General features: G+C 33.7%; 1 protein-coding gene across 1 annotated transcript in view; it reads left to right on the forward strand.

Moving 5' to 3' along the window:
- Nucleotides 1-382: 382 nt before the first annotated feature.
- The window catches only part of LOC115887505, a 32,643-nt gene continuing 11,180 nt past the window's right edge, over nt 383-21,845 (forward strand). Inside the window, exons 1-13 of the mRNA XM_030906970.1 lie at nt 383-463; nt 1,181-1,251; nt 3,685-3,786; nt 5,807-6,043; nt 6,098-6,280; nt 6,335-6,458; nt 7,118-7,329; nt 7,525-7,648; nt 8,445-8,596; nt 14,439-14,672; nt 17,823-17,924; nt 20,777-21,007; nt 21,207-21,392. Coding sequence (XP_030762830.1) covers nt 424-463; nt 1,181-1,251; nt 3,685-3,786; nt 5,807-6,043; nt 6,098-6,280; nt 6,335-6,458; nt 7,118-7,329; nt 7,525-7,648; nt 8,445-8,596; nt 14,439-14,672; nt 17,823-17,924; nt 20,777-21,007; nt 21,207-21,392 — 1,998 coding nt within the window. The 5' untranslated portion in view covers nt 383-423. The remainder of the gene's footprint in view (nt 464-1,180; nt 1,252-3,684; nt 3,787-5,806; nt 6,044-6,097; nt 6,281-6,334; nt 6,459-7,117; nt 7,330-7,524; nt 7,649-8,444; nt 8,597-14,438; nt 14,673-17,822; nt 17,925-20,776; nt 21,008-21,206; nt 21,393-21,845) is intronic.

Below are 21,845 nucleotides of genomic sequence, written 5' to 3' on the forward strand. Positions count from 1 at the left end.
ACCGTGAAAAATCAAAGGTTTTCCTTGATTTAAGGAAAAACAATCTTCGGATTGTCACGGGGTTTCTAACAGGACACTGTCTCCTCAACAAACACCTAAGTAGGCTGAAACTGAGAAACAACGGCGAATGCAGATTTTGTGGGGAAAATGGGGAAACACCAGAACACCTTATCACTGAGTGCGCCGAGACGACGACCATTCGTGCCATGAACCTTGGTACGTCTGATGTCGAGGATGGAGAGCTGGCCTCTGTGGAGCCGTCTCAGGTACTGGCTTTTGTTAAAGCCCTCAGACTGTATGATGAGTTATAACTCGTTATAACTCAAGAAAGGGAAACACACAATAGATCTATATGGTCGCAGTGATTAACTCCCCTCCTAAACATTCTACATTCTACATCTGTGTACCTTTGTAGCAACCTCAATGGTTTATAATCAACGTATCTACAAATCAATCTACAAAGGTATGTATAGAATACTTTGTGAGGATCTATTCAAATACACTAAGTGTTTTTTGAACAGCAATATTTAAACATTTTAAATAGCTTTTTGTTCTTCCTTTTTGATATTTTTGCTTCTGTAACTACTGGAGGATATCTCCTCTAGTAACAAGCCACTGACAAGCTTTTCAAAGTTTCCGGTTAGATTTAAGGCAGTGGTGTTTCCAGTTGTAAAAATCCCTGACTTTTTTCAATAGATGAATTAAGAGAATAGAATAGAAATATTAGTAAAATTTTTAATAAGAATATATTTCATCAAAATAGCCAGACTTTTGGATAGTTTAAACACTCTCCATCTACTCTTTTAACTTATCCAAGTAAACACCTTATCCGTAACATATACAGTAAAAATAGTACAATAGTTGGGTTTTTCCAATTTTAAAGAATTTTAAGTGATTACAGTTAGTTTTTTACTACTACGATTAATATTTTTACAACCAAAATCAATAAACTGAAACACGTGTAGATACAAGATCATCACGTTTTCGAAATCTTAATCCCGCAAAAAAGTAATCTCACAAAAAACGAGAATTAAGAAATCAATAAAAAGGTATTTTTATTTTTTATGGTAGTGAATATTCAATTCGCTTTTTTATCAATAATTTGGTATAAAAGAGATCGATTTTTCGAAAAAGTTAACATTCATCAAGATGTTCACTTCTAAAATGTTTGCTCTCGTAGCCTTCCTAAGCAGTTTGGTGTCTTTGGCTCAATCATCTTATGATACAAGCACTTTACAACTAGCGCACGTGGTAAGTACGCCATAAATATTTTCTTTAAAAACATGTACTTCTTAGAGATCCAGTTATTTTATATAATTACATACCGGATGTAATAGGTACCTATGATGTAACGCCTCAAACCTATAACTTTTTTTTATTTTTTTACGTAAAAAAAGAGATTTGGTATGTTAGTATATGACTGAATTAGGATTGATTGACGTATTCAGTTCATTTCAGTCACTTCCTATTTCACCGGAAATGACTACAACTTTTAATTTTTAAATGATATCCTCGGTATTTTTTTATTTTATTCTTTGAATAAAAAGACTGAGGAAGGAGCATAATGCTATCCATGTATTCATGCATGGTGGGCGGAAAAAGGACTCTAGGGTGGGGATCCTTGACAGTTCTGTTTGACGATTCATTTGACACATTTGAATTTGATTTGAAATTTTGTGGACTTGTCAGTCTTTACGGAGCTTATTTTATGTTATTTATTATTTATTCTTCTACTGATACTGGTATAAAGGTAGTAAATCTAGATGGAAATTGTGGCAGAACGGCAAAACTTAAATTAACAGTGACACTATCGCGATTTATCGAAAAAGACTCTAAAATAGTTGGTTGTGTAGCGTGCGGTAATCTCGACAAAAATCGAGTGAAATAATGGAACAACTTTTCGCTAGTAAGTGACTATACAATATACATACGTGTAGTAAACCGATCATTTATGAAATTCACTTAAATTAACTGATTATATATTTTTTCTTGCATTTTTGCTTTTATTTACTACTTGTCAAAGATTAGATACGTCAATTTGACTTACCTGCTTCAGTAGCGTATAGGATGTTTGTGTTAATAAATAATTATTAAAACTTATCTATTTTTATTATAATAATATGTTTTATAGCAATTTTAATAATTCTACTTTATTTTTAATAATAACCAACATTTATTCACAACGTAAAATAAAAAAAAATATTGAGTTTACCCCACGTCTACCCTACATCATAGTTTTACACTTTTTAAATAAAATTAGAACGGCACTGATAAACCGGAATTTAAGTCGGTCATATTTGAGTCCCATCGCGGTGGACCTAAGATTTTTTATATTCCTTCCTTAGTTTTCTTATTCAAAGACTTTATTCTATAGGAAATGACACTCTGAATAGAATGACATGAAAATGTCAACTTTCAACATTTTCGCATAAAAAAATCGTATTTTAAATTTCGATTATCTAGAGCAATTTCTACTCTATCTACTAATCTATCTATCTACTAGAGTAATCTAAGCTGTGCAAACATTATTTTTTATTGAAAAAATAGATTTGATCGTCTAATGTTTTTCGTGCCTTGTCCTGGCCGGTTGAAAGATAACCTAATCGTATTTTTAATCATATCTCATTTCTTTCAAATAAGACAAGGGCGACTCATTAGCATATTTGGAAAAAGCATTTTTTACGAATAATTCGATACAACACACTTAATATTTCCAGTCAAATTGGGGTTATGAACCGCATTAACAATTACAATTTCAAATAAACCATCTGCGAAAATGTCAAAGTCAGAAGATGACATAAATCATATCATTCTATTCATAGTATCATTTTCTATCAAATAAAATAAAAAATATCGAAGGCGTCGTTTAAAAATATAAAGTTGTAGACATTTTCGGTAAAACAGGAAGTGACAGAAAACAATTGAATACGTCAATCAATACTGATTTATGTCATGTACTAACCTACCAAATCTCGTTTTCTATCTGAAAAAATAAAGAAGTTATAGAGATGAGCCAGTTTTGAGAAACTCGGTAGAAATACTAAATGCTTTGCTCTATCAGGTAATAAAACATATTAGTGTTTATAAAAAATCGTTTGTGCTCCTACAGATCTCAGATCCTGAGAACAATCTAAACTTAGATCTTCACAAGCTGGCTCATCTTTGGATATTTGAAAGAGTTTTTTTTACTAAAAAAATGGACAATAATCTTTGTTTAATACTTTACCCAACAAATAAGCATCTAACTCAATTTCAATATTGTTTCGGGAGTTAAAGTCGACGCCGACATCCTGAGCTTCATGAGCTACATCAATGTTCACACTATTCGGTATTCGGCCCTAGTATTCGCTTCAAATTCAGCCAAATATACTGTATTTAGCTATTCGACTAAACAAATATTCGTCACATCATTAATGTAAATATCCCAAAACTATCCAGATCCAATTTAGATACAAATTTGATGTTTCAAGATAATATATCCACTTTCTGGAACTGCCAGTTCAACTAGAATTGGATGCCAATTTGCTGGATTTTAAATGGAATACCTTAGATTCTTCGGTTTTCTGATATTCTCAATTTCTGTCATTTTTTAAATGTCGTCTGTCAAAATCTGACCTGACCCGTTGGGCAGACTTCAGATACTTTATAATATTGATAACTGACTATTGCTTTGTATTTTTGTAGCTGTTCAGGCATGGAAATAGAAATCCAACTGATGGGATCTACGAGAGCAACCCCTACTACAATGAAAGTTACTATTCTGAAGGATACGGACAACTTACAAACGTACGTATTTTTCCCACTTATTCCAATACTCACTAAATTTTTTTCACACTTATTTCACACTTGAATTCCAATACTCACTAAAACAGAATATGTTCTTGCGCTTTTTGTTTATCACATAAACATAATCCTTGCAACATCATAAAACAAAACATGAAAGGCAAGGTAATCCAAAAAAATATATTATATTTAGGGAATAATACACTCATACCGGCACGAAAAACCGGCACCTTAAAATTTTGATGTATTTTACAGTTTAATATATTATGTCCTAGTGGGCCGATTTTGAAATCTTTTAAGCAATTTGTAGCTGAATTATTTGATTTTTTTCCATAGCAACTGTTAAAATTGCCTTATATCTATCAAAAATAGTAGATAAAATAGTACTTTAACCGCAAGGGTAGATTAAATGATACTTTAACAGCGAGGATAGGTTAAAAACTTTATTTCTTCTAGCACGTATTTTAATTGCCTCCATTTTTGAAAATTTTTGTATTCCTTTTCATAAGTTATTCGGGATTTAAATGGAAGTAGTTTGGATATGGCGTTTGTATAGGCTCAGCCTGAACATCTGTTGGTAATTTACTTATTTCGTTTAAAGCCATTTCTGGCTCCAATTCAATCAGCAATCGACACGAAAAAGAATTAAAAAATATTGACTCAAAACTGCTTTATTTATTTGTCAAATTACATAGAAACCAACGCTAACCCAGCACAATATTTTTTCTACTCTGAATATTTTTTAAAACGTAACTCGCTATGGAAAAAATGTTGTTTTATACACGACGATAAAATTGCATTATCGTCTTCTGAAATTAATTCACTCGCGATTTCATCGCTCGTGAATTAATCTTTTCGGTCGACGATAAATAAAATAAATAAATGCCTTTATTGTCAAAAAATTTTTCAATTTGTAGACAAAGGTAAACTCAACAAACAAAGTAAACAAACAAGATACACAAACAAACAAACAAAAGATAATACAAAACATTGTACAAATAATATTGTCAGTCTTATTGTTTAGAATAAACATTTATAATTGTTTACAATGTCAAAGAACATAAAATACCATTTTATCGTCTTGTATAAAAAATAACTATTTATATTATTTAAAATGTTTGAAACTGTTTAAAAAATTAACAAACGTACAGCCTCGCCACAAAAAGTGTCATTTTTACTCCTAATAAAACAATAAACTGTTTATGTAATGTCACTGTCATTGAAAAGTCATATTATTATTATTTATTGACGTTTAAGCTACACGCACACACTGGTGCGATCACGGCCGCGATCACAATCACGATCAGGGCAATGATAAAGTGTTTGCACACTTAAATCCCTGATCGTGGTCGTGATCGCGGCCGTGATCGCGCCAGTGTGCGTACAGCTTTACTCTTGTAGAGATACTTTTAAGTTCTGAAGTATCGGCTAATTGCTGATTTTTTTTATTTGATCATGGTAGAGATCAACTAAGGTCTTAAAAACTATCTCTGCTAAAGTAACTGCCAAACAGACAATAATAATATGATTTTTCAAACAAAGTGACATTACATAAATCATAAATACTATTTTATAGGTCTGTTGACTAGAACTAAAAGCAAATATATGGTTTTAATGTAAAAAAAATACGAAAAAGTGTCTTATTCAAAAGGGAATATCTCCAAAACTAAAGCTATTGTGAAACGAAAACCAAAAAACAAACTATCAAGAAAAGATACACATATCCTTGCTTTGTTAATATATTCCACAGGTTGTTTCAAACTTTCACCAAAATATCAACATTTCGTTTTCCCTCGTATAATTGAGAGATGGCAACTTTCGTTTTTAATTTAGAAAGAGACACTAAAAAGTCAAGTAATTTAGCTACAAATTGCTTAAAAAATCATCAAAATTGGTTCAACTAGAACACAATATATAAAACTTTAAAATGCATGAAAATTTTAAGCTGCCCGTTTTTCGTGCCTTTTAGTTATCGTGAACAAGTTAGAGAAATGCTTCTTAATTAATTATATTCCATTTTCAGACCGGTAAGTTAACAGAATACAATCTAGGCAGCGAATTACGAACAAGATTCAGTGATTTCCTGACAACTTCCTGGCATATCGACTACCTGGATGTAAGAAGTACCAACGTCAACAGAACAAAAATGTCCGCTCAAGCCATGTTGGCAGGCCTGTATCCTGCAAGAGGTAGTCAGATTTGGTCATCACTGTATTGGTTACCCATTCCATACAATTACTATCCATCCGCAGAAGATAAAGTAACCTAAATTCAACATAATTAAAGTTTAGATATTATCATATTTCGTTTTCAGGAATTGCTTGGCCAATATGCCTGTTCCAACTACGATACTCTATACGAAAGTGTTGTGAGCAGTACTGAGATAACTGACTATTTGACGAGATACAAAAAACTGTTCGCATTTATTACGGCTTACACGGAACTAACGGGAAGCTTAAAATCAGCATTTAGTTTGTACTTTGGATTTGCTGCTCAAGTAAGTAACCTAAACAGACAAAAAGGGTAAAATTCTGTAACGTACCATTTGCAGGAGGATGTCGGTTATGATTTGGAAGACTGGACTTCAAATATTTATCCTGAACCTTTACTAGCAGCCACCGTGGATCTTTATTATGTATATACCAATACAACAGCCCTCCGAAAAATTGTAGCAGGTAATTTTACATAATATAACAGTTAACCTCAGACAGATAATACAGGGTGTTTCAAAAAGCATGTGACATCTTTCGGGAGGAGATTCCTCACGTGAAAATATGATTTATTTTTTATATCAACATAGGAAATATTCTGCTTTGTTTCGTAGCTACAGATGGTTGAAGTCTTCATCCTTTTTTTTATTTATTATTTGTTTTTATTTTATTTATTATTTATGTTTATTTTTTAAATTTTATCCAATTTTCTTCCAAGTAATTGCAATTTTAGGCGATTCGAATGAAATTTTGAGGGTAAAACTTACTGTAAGTGCTACAAAATATTCAATTTCAATTCAAAATATTTATTTATCAGTATTAAATGTTATAAATGTTAATATACAAAGATAAAGTGCGATACATTAATAAATATACCAGCGGAGGCACTACCTAATTTATGTACCCCAGATTTTTCTACTTTTGTAATACCGATATTACAGGCAGTGCCATAGTTGTTTTATTTAAATGTTACCCATGTTTTATTTAACTTTAAGGTACACTTCAATAGTCCAAAAATCTTAGCAGTTTTGTGTGTTATACATTTGACGCCCAACGGGGGACCAAATGGCTAATAATTGTAATTCTGGAATCTTTATTAATTTCGATATTTCTGCAACTTCTAGGGTTTCTACTAAAAAAAATCCTGTCAGACACCGAAGCCAAAATCAACGGAACTATAGATCCTACAAATAGAAAAATGTTTATATATTCCGCACACGAAATGAACGTAGCACATATGTTATTGACACTGGGTGTTGAAATCCATATGGCACCTCCATATGGGTCGTACGTGCTATTCGAACTTCATTTAATCGATGGTGTTTATGGAATAAAGGTAAAATTCTACAAATATAGTTGTTTTTTTGAAAAAATAATGCAAGTAGTACTATTTCAAAAAATGTACTTTGGAGGAACGATTTTTTCGATCATTGTTTCAAAATACTGCTTTTTAACTTCCATTTGAGTTCCATTTTTATAATTACACCATTCTATATTACTTAAAAACACTAAAAGACTTTGTATTTTTCAGTTATTCTACCAATTCTACGAAGATGACGATCCAGTAGCTTTCTCTCTATCTGGCTGTGACGAATTTTGTCCCTATGACGACTTTTACAGTTTAGTGGAAGACTATATACCAACAGACGACGATTGCACATAATATTTAATTTATCATGCACAATAAATTGTAATAAAGTATTAAACAGGCCTGAATAAACATATGCAATGAAATGTTTTTTTTTTAATATTTTATCAAAAAAGTCTACATTAAAAGTATATTGATGATCCAATTAATGATATAAAAATTATGTCCAGCGAGAAATGGAATAGTTTTGGCAGATGACTGAAATGAAATAAAAAGATACAATCTAATTTTGTGTTAAAATAACAGTGCTTAACAAATAAATATTTGATATTCAGTAACTCTTACTAAATATCAAATATTTAGTAAGAGTTGTTGGTATTTGTTGGACAAATTGTAACTACCTTTCCTATAAAACTCCAAGATTATAATTTTAATGGTTAATTATTATAATAATGCAATGATAAAATAACCATATTGGACCTTAAACACTTGGTTACCATCCTTGTTTTTATGGATATAATTTAAAAAAATTGCGTGTTTGCTATGTGCGCAAGTTTCTTATTGATTGATTTCTCGTTTTTGATAAGACCTTTTTTTTTGGAGGTGTAAAATACCTTTACGTACGGAGTGTGGGGCTCAATCTCTCCTTAAGCTGTCTGGAGGACACTACCCACTAAACATCACCCCCTCGCTCCTGCCACGTCTACCTAGATCCGCTGGACGCATCTCCTCAAGTAGACGCCGAACTGTTCCTTTTTTTTCATTACCCCTGCTCTTCGCTGTATTTTGCCTCTAGTATATTTTGGGCCAGTTTTGAGATGGCTTCAAAGTTTTCTCTTCTTTCTGTTAACGATTTTAAGAAGGTATCTGCGGAGATGTTGCCACCAATCGTCATGCGTGCCTCACATCTTTCCTGTTCCCATCTTGGAGAAGCAAACATTGTGTGTTCTGGAGTATCATTGGGTTCAGCACAGTATCGGCATTCCGCGACTTCCCTCTTTCCAATTTTACTCAGGTAACTCCAAAAATTTCCGTGACCACTCAATATTTGAGTAATATAGAAGTTTATCTCTCCATGCTTTCTTTTAATCCACATATTTATATTTGGTATAAGCTTATATGTCCATCTTCCTTTTTGCGATACTTCCCATTCTGCCTGCCACTGCTGCACTTTGCGGTTTCTCTCCATCTCTCTGCTTGGCCTAGTTTGTACTTCACCCTTGAGAAAAAGTCGTTCTCTTTCTCTTGAGAGAAGATGCAGGGGCACCAGACCCGATATCACCAAGGCTGCCTCAGTTGAAGTAGTCCGATACGCCGAGCAGACCCTCAAAGCCATGACTCTCTGTGCACCTTCAAGTCTTTTTTTATTTACGTGCATATTGGTTGCTTCGTTCCACACAGGTGCCCCATACATAATAATATTCTGGCACGCATATGCTAACACTCTTCTCTTTGCTGGTGTTGGGCCCCGAACATTTGGAAGTATTGCGGACAACGCTTTAGCAGTTCGTTGTGATTTCAGACACACCTCCTTGATGTGCAGGCCCATCGTGAGTGCACGGTCTATGTGGAATCCAAGAAATTGGATTTGGCTTGCTTTACTGGATTTATTATTATATCCTTAAAATTAAACCTTATATGGTCAACTTTTCTCTTGCGGCTCAGTAAAATCGCCTCTGTTTTTTCCACAGCTATTTCGAGTCTGTGCTCACGCATCCATCTGGCTATGATCTTTAGTGTATCATCCACAGTCTGCATTAGGTCGAGATCGTTTATTTTTTTGTTTCTTTTAGTTTTTTTTGTTATTATCACAGCAAGATCATCGGCGTAACAGATCAACTCTGTCCCACCTGGTACAGTAAGCTCCATGACACTGTCGTATAATATGTTCCACAGAGTTGGCCCCAGCAACGAGCCCTGTGGGACGCCACCGAATACTTCTCTTTCATCTTCTTTATTGAGAACTATAAATCTATTATCAAGATAGCTTCTTATTATGTTCACCAAATAGCCACTTATGCCCTCTGCACATCTTCTAAGTTCTTTAATAATTGTTTCCCCTGACGCGCAATTAAATGCATTTTTAACGTCGACTAAAATCAAAGCATTATGCCAAGTGGCTTTTCTTTTCACGATATCCGATATCTTCTTCATTGCATGTGTGGTAGATTTCCCCTTTACAAATCCATACTGGTTTGGATGCATACCTTTCGTTTCTTCCTAATTTCTTCCAAGAGTCGCGTATTGATGAGTTTCTCATAGACTTTCCCGATTACATCAATGAGGCAAATCGGACGATATTTTGGTGGATCATTTAGGTGCTTCCGGGGTTTCTCTATTAGAGTTAATTTGGATTTCTTCCATTCTTTAGGGAATTCATTTCTCTGAAGAAAGTTATTGAAAAATGTTCTAAAATATTCTACATTGTCCAATATTAGCGTTTTTATCACATTTGGTGGCAAATTATCACAGCCCGGAGATTTGTTAATTTTTATATCTTTGGCAGCATTTATTATATCTGAATCACAAAAAATACCACATTCTCTTATCACAGTTTGTATATTATTTGGTTGAGACCAGGTCTCATTGAGACCACCTCTCATATACAAATATAGCCTTAAACTGTTTGATTTTTTCTTCTGGGTCCATTTGAACTCTGGGTGGCATTTTTTTCAGCTGGGATCTTATTATCTTGTATGCTTGACCGTAAACATTTTCTTGTAAGTCATCGCAAAGTTTTTCCCATGAACTTATTTTTGCAATTCTGACCTTTTGAGACAGATCCTGCTTTGCTTCTTTGTATGTACATTTATAGAGCTCGCGAAGATCATCGTTTCTTGTTTCTCGTTGAAACCTTCTTCTCTTTTTTTTACTTCTAAAATGTTTGTTTGGATATCTTCGTTCCACCAGTACGGCATCTGGAAGTCTTCATCACAACGGACAGTCGGAGTACTTTTATGGTATGCTGCGCGAATTATTTTTGCCATTTTGTAAGCTGACATAGTTGGTGACTTGCCCGGTATGCTATATTTGAATGCTTCACTAAGCTTAACCTTATTAATTTCTCCGTATTTATACCTGAATTTTTTTCCTTGCGAGTTATCTGATGGTATTTCGGTAAAAATAAACTTGTGCTCTGTTATATCCGGATTTTCAAGGACTTGCCATATGGGTTTCATCTGCAGTAATCCATCGCATACTATTGACAGATCAATATACGATGTGCCAGATGTTCTGACCAAGGTTGGGTAAATTCCGTCGTTTAGTACGGTTAGGTTATTGATCTCGCACCATTCCAGTACTTCCCTGCCTCTTCTTTCAGTGCGATTTCCTCCCCAAACTTCATGTTTGGCGTTAAAGTCTCCAGTGATCAGTAATTTTGTACGATTGTACCTTCTTTAGAGTAGTTCCAAGCTTAAAAACAATTTTAATATTATATACTATTGGCTTGATATTTTATTTTTATTTCAAATATGGAATCATCAGGTTGGCGCTCCAATGAGAATAAGTCTGTTTTGCAGTTCAATATAATCTTGTCGAATGACTTGTCAAAGTAGCCGCTCTTAAGCAAATCGATTTTAATATTATTTAGTTCAGCATAAATAAATGCTTGGTCACTGCATAATGATGTTTGCTCGATAACCATAACGTCTTGTCTATTCCTGTTTAGCTTATTTGGGAATATTTCGATTGAGAATTTAAATACTATCCCATGTGCGTTGGATTTCCATAAACAAATCCACAGTTTCTACTGACAAAAATATTGTTTGATATGTCTGAATGACAAACTGAATGTTTATCATTCAGACATCAACAAGAAGAAAAATGTAGAATGATTAGGAAGGGGGTTAATCACCGCTACCTTATAGATCTAATGTGTGTCCCCCTTTCTTGAGGTATAACAAAACTATGCGTTATGAGTTATAAGAAATCATGCAGTCACAGGGCTTCGACAAAAGCCAATATCTGAAACAGCTTCACAGAGGCTAGCTCTCCATCTCCGATATCAGACGTACCAAAGTTTATAGCACGAATGGTTGTAGTCTCGGCTCGTTCAGTGATGAGCTGTTCTGATGTTTCCCCATTTTCCCTACAGAATCATAATTCGCCGTCGTTTCTTATCTTCATTCTACTGAGGTATCCGTTGAGGATACAATCCGAAGATTGTACTTACTTAAATCAAGAAAAATCCTTGATTTTCCTCGGTCTTTTCTAAGCAATTTCTTCGAGTGTCTTAGACCATTGGAGGATTCCCATTCCAAATTACGGATGGAGTCTTCCAGCTTCTTGAATTCCGCTTTAAAATGGTTTCCACTTGGAAAGCAGAACGTCTCTGGCCCAGTTAGTAGATTGTTATCTCCTTTTCTAGCTAGATCGTTTGCTTTTTCATTGCCTTCTATCTCTTGGTTAGCGGCCACCCAAAGTAAGAGGACTTCATTTTCTTTACATTATTTGCTCAGCTTCTCTAAGCATTCCTTGACCAACTTTGAATTGATCGTTACTCAGTTGATCGCTTGTAGTGCTGCTTGAAGCTTGTGTGTCCATTGGTTCGGAGAATGGTTCTGATTTGGTTTAGGAAGCATCAGTATAGCACGCTACACATGGTATGGGCTTTTACCTGCTAAGAAAATGTTTCTCTCTGCCAACATGCATGTGTTACTCAACTCTACAGTGAGGTGTTTCTCAAAGTTGTAAATTCTTGGTATGTCATCCACTGGGAGTTGGAGGAGTAGAATTTTCTTTTTGAGGGTGTTTCAAGACCCTGACTTGAAAATTCTCCCGGTACAATTCTAATCATTGTCGCATTGGCATAACTATCGAAGACAATGTGCAGTGGTGTTAGATTAGAGTTGCCAACCGTCCTCTAATTCAGAGGACAATCCTCTTTTTTATCTCACTGTCCTCTTTTTTTTTCTCTTGTATTGAAAATGTCCTCTTTTTTAAATACCAAACTCAACATCTAAAAAATATTCGTCTATCGCCACAATGCTTTAAAAATTAATCTGTGTATTTCGCTATACTCCCACTCATTTGTACAGAAAAGAAAATGAAGAAATAATTATGAATATTTATTATTTTTTTATTAAAAAACCTCAATAGTGCCAATAAGCGAGGAACAACAAGGATTCCGAAGAAACCGATCAACTACCGATGCACTATTCATACTCAGGCAAGTTGAAAAATCCTTAGAATATAACTCTCCAGCCTACCTATGTTTTATAGATTTAACAAAGGTCTTTGATAGAGTCCAACTAAAAGACATCATCACCATCTTGGAAAGCAGTAATGTCTCGAAAGAACTCACAGAACTTATCAAGGACTTAAACACAAACACAACAACCCAAATAAGAACAAACTTTACCTTAACGCAGCATCTTCGAACTACAACTGGTATTCGCCAAGGCGACAGTCTCAGCCCTCTGTTATTCAACACAATCATGGATCAAGTAATAAAAACCGTCAAGAATACTGGATTAGGATATCGAATGGGAATGCATAAAGTAAACATATTATGCTATGCCGATGACGCAGTACTTATTGCAGTTTTAGAGGACGACCTCCAAAGAATGCTACAAGCTTTTAACAGACAGGCAGAAAAACTTAACATGCAAATTTCCACAAATAAGACCAAATGCATGACCATTACAAAGGAGCCTCTACGGTGCAAATTGGTAATAAAAAACAAAACTATTGATCAGATAATGTCATTCGAATACCTCGGATACAAAATTACAAGCTCAGGATTCCGGGAAGAAGAAGTAAGAAAACAAGCCAATAAAGCTGCCGCAATATCAGGACATCTTAAATATCCCATATGGAAAAACAAACATTTGAGTACAGAATGTAAGTCAAGAATATACAAAACCTGCATACGACCAGTGATGACATATGGTGCGGAAACCAGAGCTAAAACATCAGTAACAAAGAGAATCCTACGAACTCCTGAAATGAAGACCTTAAGAATGATAACTGGATACACATTGAGGGACAGACAGAGAAATGTAGATATAAGAGAAAAGTGCCAAACGAACGACGTTGTCAGATGGATAAGGCAGAGAAGAAGAGAATGGAACCAGCATGTTAATAGAATGGGCCCCGACAGAATGGCCATAATAATTCGCAACAACGTACCCCATGGCAGAAGACCTACTGGACGACCATCTAAACGTTGGCAAGACAGCTGGCAGTCAACCTCGCAAGAGTTGCTTAGACGAGGAGGAAACCGGAACTAAACAGGCGATACGCATTCTAAAAGAAGAAGAAGAAATATTTGTGCAAGGCATACACATGTTTAACTATTTAACGTTTACTTACTGTTGCTTATGTTTTGAAAAAAAAGTTTTGTTTGAAATGGTTTGTTTTATTTTAATAAGTTTTAAGTAAAAATATTTTTAAGAAAGTAAAAAAGATCATCAATCGCATACCGTTGGCATAACTTTTTGGTAGATTCTAGACATTTAGGCGAGGTTTCAAAAAATATTCGCTTGTGCCTGTTTTTTACCCTCCCGTTGTCAATTTTTTATTGAAAGTTGGCAACCCTATGTTAGGTCTAGAATGACCTCCATAGAGTTGCTGTATTATAGAATAGACAATAATCTATTCACATTCATGGCGATATGACAAAGTAACACAACAATATAAAAAGTATTTTTATGACACCCCGATACCGATCCCAATTTACGACACGAAAAATAATTCATATCAGTATCAAAAATAAACATTTCTAGATAAAATCGGATTTAATTTGTGTAACTAGTTTTTTGTGAGTAATTGCAAAAACATAAAACAATAAATATTTTATATTAGAAATCACGTGTAGATTCTGAAACATCACGTTTTCAAAAATTTCATCTTAATCCTTCCGGAATGCAGAGATAGATCAACATTCCATAAACCTTTTATGTATGCCGTTTATTATTGATAGCAATCCAAATAATGAAAAGTATGGTATAAAAGACGTCCAGATTTCAGAGAAATTAACATTCGCCAAGATGTTCAGTTCCAGGGTTGTTTTCGTAGCTTTCCTCATTTCCGTAGTCTCGTTAGCAGAGTCGTCTTATGACACAAGCACTTTACAACTGGCTCACGTGGTAAGTTTAGATAAAAAAATCTTAATTTATTTTATTTGCACTAAAAAAATTGTATCTACCGATGACATATAAAATGTCATTGTTGTCCGAGGGTGTATTCCGTTGCTTACTTTGGTTATGGTTTTATGTTCCGTTTCTTTCGGTTTCCTGAAAGTTTTCTTATTACGGAACACGGTTTCTGAAAAATTCGGTTGTAACTGTCACCAAACTACCCAGCACGACAAGGTTGGTTTATCTGGTTTTGTTTGTCAATCAATGTCATTTATGTGACGGAAATCAAGCAAATATTGGACGTTCGAGTGAAATTCTCATTTAATTTCTAAAGTTTGTAATATTTTGTATTTACATCCAAAAGCAATGGAGGTAGGAGTAAAGGTAAATAAATTTTATTAACTAAATAGAATAACTTTTTAGGACTTTAGGACCAGTTTCTTAAAGTCAGGAACATTTAAAGAAAACATGAAAAACAAGACAACAAGTAATCGTGAATATTTTGTAAGCTATAAAAATATAAATATTGATTAGATTTGTTTATTTATTATTGATCTGTTTTAATATTGGACCTGCAAATCTTCATTTGAGCTGTCTAACGAGTTTAACAGTTTTTTAATATAGTACTTTTCAATATTAAACTCCATTGAAAAGAAGAAGCAAACGTAAAAACAGAGAATAGATACATTAAAAATGCATAAAAGATGAATTTTATAATAGAGGTATTGAAATTTAGAAAACGTCAACATTTGACGCTTCCAGTATTTTATCAAACCGTTCCGTATCAAACCGACGTTTTTCAGGAACCGCTCTTGACCATAGTTTACCGGTTTGGTTCGCCTGGTTTTGCAACGGAATACAGAATAATATTAAATATGTTATTGGTATCTACTTCAAATTCTAAAATTGTGTTTTTTTATGCTTATCAGGTATTTTGTATAACCCAGAATATATATAATATTCTTTGGTATAATTATAAAAAAATAATAGGTTATTCAAATCTTATACAAATTTGCAAATGAATTTAAACGCAAAATTAAAAACATAAATCTAACAAATAATATATTTGGTCCCAATCCTGTTCCAATACACTTGAAAATTAATATAACAAATTTAAGTATATTTACGAGTATATTAATAATACTTTGCCGAAAATTAAGTTTATTTAATATACTGTGCTGGCAACTGTTACTTTTGGGTCGGTATTTACAAGTGTGGAAGTAAATCGCATAGGGATCTTATTAAGTCGGAGTGAGAGAAATGCGACGGTGTGCTGTTGCGGCGTTGCCGGTACGCCTTTTCCTATCAAACTGGATAAAATCATTAGATATGTTTCTAAACATCTGAAATGGATTTGTAAGAATATCGTTAGAGTGTACATTTTTAAAATTCCAATAATTTAAAAACTCAATTTTTTAAAACATAACAAGCCATAACTTAAGAACCAATTTAGATATTGAACTTTTTTTTATTGTGAAGATCGAATCTTTTACAATATGTATAAATAAGAAAAATTCGATAAGGTTGTTTTTTTTCATTCAAAAATTTTAAACAACCCATCCGTTTACTTTTAGTGCATAGCAATTTTCAACAATCGTGTAACTTTCTTATTTATAAAGATTTTCACATACTGTCTGCGAGGAAAATATAGCAGAAATGTTAAGAAAGTTTTTGAAAAAACTACAATCAATTATTTCTAATAGATTTCGGGATATCGATTTTTGAATTCAGAGTTCTAATAGCGCGACCACTGTCGAACACCAACTCAATTCCCCTCATTTTTACCAAAAATGCAAGTTTTTCTAACTTGCACTTAAAAATTTTCAAGCTATAGAAAAAAATACAATTATTCGTCAATAAATAATTAACCGTGAAGCTGAACGCATGATTATACACCTTTCCCTAAAACTTTAAGTACTGACAGTAGTACTGAATGGGTTGACCGGTCGACTGCTACAAATCTGCCACTCTGCTATATCCCCTTCCACGTTTCTTAGCAATGTGCACAGTCCCTCGGTTTATTTCATACGTTTGGCAACGTGTTTACTGTTCTCTCTTTGTTCAGTACATTATAAACGCATTGTACTCTTCTTACATACGGCCGGAAATCTCGACCAAGAAATAACCTTTGCCAGCCCTTAGTATAGTCGTTATTATCTTTGAATAAATTTAAATGTAATTATTGAATCAATCATTGCATTTAATTATTCTTTTAATTGCCTCAATAGATTTAACTAATTTAAACAAATTATTTCTACATGTTTTTTTAAATATATTAAATACCTACACTAGCCAGCACAAAAAACGGACACTAAATTTTTCAATATACACTCACCGCGACCGGTACGAAAAACGGGCACCTTGAAATGATGATGTGTTTTAAAGTTCAATATACACTCAGATGCAAAAAAAACGCAACGTAGAAAATTTTGGCCAAATTTTTAAAGTGTTATATTTTTGATATTTTTAACCTTATTCTCATGAATTTTTTGCAAGTTGTATATAATTATCTCAACTTTAATTCGTAAACTCAGCTTTTTATAAACTTTAATATTTGGAATGTTATACAGGGTTAATCTAGGAATTGTTTATTACCCGAACTTTAAAACACCCTGTGCAATAATTTTGTCTGTAAATTTTCCTAAAATATAATTTTACGGTTAGAACCATAAGTCCTGAGCATTCTGTTTTTTGATTCATGTATGAATGTGTATATTCAATATATGCTTTGGTTAATTTTTAAGAGCGAAATAAATTGATAGATAACGATCAATATGCAATTTTTTTATTATCGTTACTTTTTCGTGTAATTTTTTAATACAACGAGATGATTTTGGTGCCTATTGTGGTAACATCATTGTTAACGTCTTGTCATGCTGTCTTAACATATTCTACAGGGAGTTTCAAAATTTCACCAAAATATCAACATTTTGTTATCCCTCGTATAATTGACCGATGAAAACTTTCATTTTTAATTTAGAAAGAGACACTAAAAAGTAAAATAATTTAGCTAGAAATGCTTAAAAGATCATCAAAATCAATCTATTAGTACATGATATATGAAACATTAAAATACATCAAAAGTTTCGTGCCAGTGAAGTGTAGATATCTATCTCTAGGTACTTGTATTAATACTATTCTGTTTTTATTTTTTCGCAGCTTTTCAGACATGGAAATAGAAATCCAACTGATGGAATCTACGCTGACAACCCCTACTACAATGAAAGTTACTATCCTGAAGGATATGGACAACTAACAAATGTACGTAGATGATCTTATTGTCTATTTTGTGCCTTTCGCACCACACCGGTGGAGAGTCTTTATGCCTTATCTGGATATTCTTCCTTGTATCATTGGAGAATTCTCCATACTCTTAATTATGGAATATCCATTAAGTCAAAGCCTTTTTTGACTGACTGTGGCAAGTTCTTCGACTTAGTGAAACCTATACTGTTCATCTAAAATACCAACGCCCCATTAATATAAGATACCACCTATTTTCCTCCCAACAAAACATTCCTAATATCCTGTATCCACTTTTTCCGACACACTGCCTCCTCCATGGAAGGATCCTATTTCAGTTAATATGGAACTTTGTAAATTTAAGAAATCTGAAACATCCAGATATCTTTACAAAACTATAGTCTAATACAAATCTTAGTAATGATGGGTTGTTATTTAACTACCTGTTATTTTATAACAATTATTTAGAAATAACATAACGCAACCGTTACTACTTCTAAAAAATAACAGATATAAAATAACGACACGTAGAGATCGGCCGCTCGTGAAACGAAAAACGAAGTCGGCACTCTGCACCGCCACGAAATTCTATGCTGCTCGAAGCAATTCCAAAAAACAACTAGTATGGATGGAAAAATGTTATTTCGTCAACCATCGATACAGGCGGCGAGACAACGGACAACGGAGTGGGGAATGCGCTACGGCGAACGTAGCTGCTTCGGTCGATGCCGTCGACGGTCGTATTAGGCTTACAACAGCTTAAAAATAATAGGATATAAAAGAAGCAGGTTTTTTGAAACAGTTGCGGGCATAACGCCTGGCGGTCGAGATAACAGGAGTGGGAAAGGAACGCTGCTGCATCGGTTGATTGTCGATGGAAGTTCGAAACAGGTTGGAGAATAACGCATCAGTTGTTTTAGATACATTGTTTTTCAACCTGTTACGAGCATAACGGGCGGAGGTCGAGATATTATGGTGCTGTATGTTTCAATGAAAAATTTTCAGAATAATATTTTAAGATTTTTTAAAAATGTATACAGGGTGTTTTGAAAAATCTGGTCATTGATTAATCACGATCCTGCTTAAAGCCCTTGACGTAAAAAGCTGATTTTTGGAAAACGGATTGACTTTAGGATGTAGAGGTTCGATAAGAAGGGATTTTTCGAAACCTGAATTCTAAGGGGGTGAAACCACCCTCAAATATTAGAATATTTTTTATTTAAAAACCGGTGAGTTTTTCGGAATAACTCTTAAACACGTATATTTTATTTCGTTGTTTTACATATTTTAAGATTTTTTTAAAATATATACAGGGTGTTTCATAAAATATGACCATTGAGTAATCACGATTCTGCTTAAACTGCTTGACGTTTAAAGCTGATTTTTGGCAAACGGATTGACTGTGGGGTTGAGGTTCGATAAGGAGGGGTTTCTCGAATCTCAAATCCCAAGAGGGTGAAAACGCCCCTCAAATATTACAATATTTGTTATTTAAAAAACGGTTAGTCTTTCTGGAAAACGCTTGGACACGCATAATTTATTTTGTTTTTTTACATATTTTGAAATTTTTTAAAAAATCATACAGGGTGTTTCAAAAAGTTGAGTAATTGATTAACCACGATTCTGTTTAAACTACTCGACGTTTAAAGCTTATTTTTGGCAAATGTGAGAAAATTTTATCCAGTTTGTATGTTAATAGAAACTCTTGCTTTGCTTTATCATCACCATTACAAATTATTAATTCGACGCGAACGAAGTCGCGGGTACACGCTAGTTTAAGTGTCGAAATTAATTCGAACTCTAGTGTGTAGTTGGTTTACTTATGAAGAATATACTACACATTTTCTTATATTGCTATTTTTTGACCGCAAATGGTAAAATTATAACTAAGAGCTTCTCGCACGTCGAGTGAGATGTACGCTGTACACTGCTACGCAATTAGGATCTACGCGGATCGAGGGGCAAGGCGTAGGTAGATCGGAATGTATACGTATAGACCAGTGGCGGAATTTTGGCTTTTTTATATTGCAATTTGTAAACAGCGCTTATTTGAAAACAACGACCGTTTTTAGAGAGGTATTTTAGATAACAATCGATATTTAGAAATGTTTTGACACCCTGGAAATACTACCACCGAGCATGTCATTGTTGCAACTTGCAACTGCGTTAATACGCCTGGCGGTGACCGCCTCATACTCTTTCAGATATTTAGCAATAAAATAAAGAAACCTGTTATTTTTAAGCTGTTATTTTAAGCTGTTTTTTATAAATAACTATAACAGTTTCAACTGTTATCTAAAAATAACAGTTTTGCCCATCACTAAATCTTAGACGAAAAACATCGTGACTATTTGTTTTTACACAGATGACTCGAAATCTAACCAAGGTGTTGGCTGTGCTTTTTACAGCCCGGTTGCTAATAAAAAAAATCAGATTACCTAATTTCTCTGGCATTTTAACAGCCGAACTCACAGCTATTTATCAGGCTCTTATCCAAATTCAGAGCATGCCACCGATTGAAGCATTAATACTATCTGATTCACTTAGTTCTCTCAACAGTATTGCTTCTTTAAAATCCAAAAACTCTCTAACCTGCAGCATTCGAGATCTAGTATATAAACTTACTGAAAGAAACTACAATGTTACTATAACTTTATGTGGATTCCTGGACACTCTAACAAACTGGCTAACAAGGCAACGCTCTTACATAATATTGAAGGAACTCCATCCGTTGTCGATTTCAGAAATTTCCACAAAAAAGTGTTCTCTCTCTCTCTCTCTCTCATTGCCTATTATTTATTACTTTATAGAAAAACCAATAATTCCTCAACGGATTATATCAAATTTTAATAATACTGTATAACTTATAGACTGGGAAACTGACAGAATACAACATGGGGGCCGAACTACGTACAAGATTCGACGATTTCCTCACATCAAGCTGGAACATCAATTATTTGGACATCAGAAGTACCAACGTAAATAGAACGAAGATGTCCGCTCAAGCCATGTTGGCAGCCTTGTATCCCGCAAGAGGAAGCCAAATTTGGTCCTCCTTGTATTGGTTACCAATTCCCTACAATTACTACAGTTCAGATAAGGTAACTTTCAAAAACAATTCGGATTTATGGTGATTTATTTAAACTGGACAGTAATAATAGAACAACCAGATTTTTAATTATAAAATCAGTGTATTCTTAGAATCAAAATTAACGTTAAGTAATAATAATAATAATTGTATCACTTTTTTGATACGACCTACTTTGAACAAAACAATTTCTGATACATCTAATTTTTTAGGAACTGCAAGGCACAAGTGCGTGTTCAAACTTCAGAACTCTCTACCAGGAAGTACTCAACAGTACAGAGATATCAGAATATATATCAACGAGATACAAAAAATTGTTTGCCATCATGGAAGCTTATACGGATGAAAGTGGAAGTTTATCAGCAGCTTTTGGAATGTATTTTGGATTCTATGCTCAAGTACGTATAGAAATAATCTCGGAAATAATATATTTCATTTCGAAAAATATTTTTATTTGTTTGGGGCACTATGTACCATACGAAAATAATTCTAAATTATAGCTGTAGTGGTTCTTTAACGATAATCTCTGTATTTACTACATTTTTTGTCACTTGTGTAAAAAAACGCCCCGTACATGGTGGCGCCTCTCATACGCCGTAGAGGCTCCAAAGAGAACGACAGTTATTATTGAAATGAAATTTTGTGAGCATATGTAGGTTAATTCAGAGCACTTTCTAAAAATATAGAGAGTTCTACAGGGTGTCACCAAAAAAAGTTACATATCAAAATTGTGTTTTTTGTAATGGAACACCCTATATATTAATTGATTTTCGGATTCTGGCAGAAAAATAAACGTGAGTTTTATAAGAGAAGTATATGACTAAAATGTGAGGTTTTTGACATATTTAACA

Source organism: Sitophilus oryzae, unplaced genomic scaffold (genome assembly GCF_002938485.1).
Source record: "Sitophilus oryzae breed Bouriz unplaced genomic scaffold, Soryzae_2.0 scaffold_576_pilon_pilon, whole genome shotgun sequence".
Classification (NCBI taxonomy): domain Eukaryota; kingdom Metazoa; phylum Arthropoda; class Insecta; order Coleoptera; family Curculionidae; genus Sitophilus; species Sitophilus oryzae.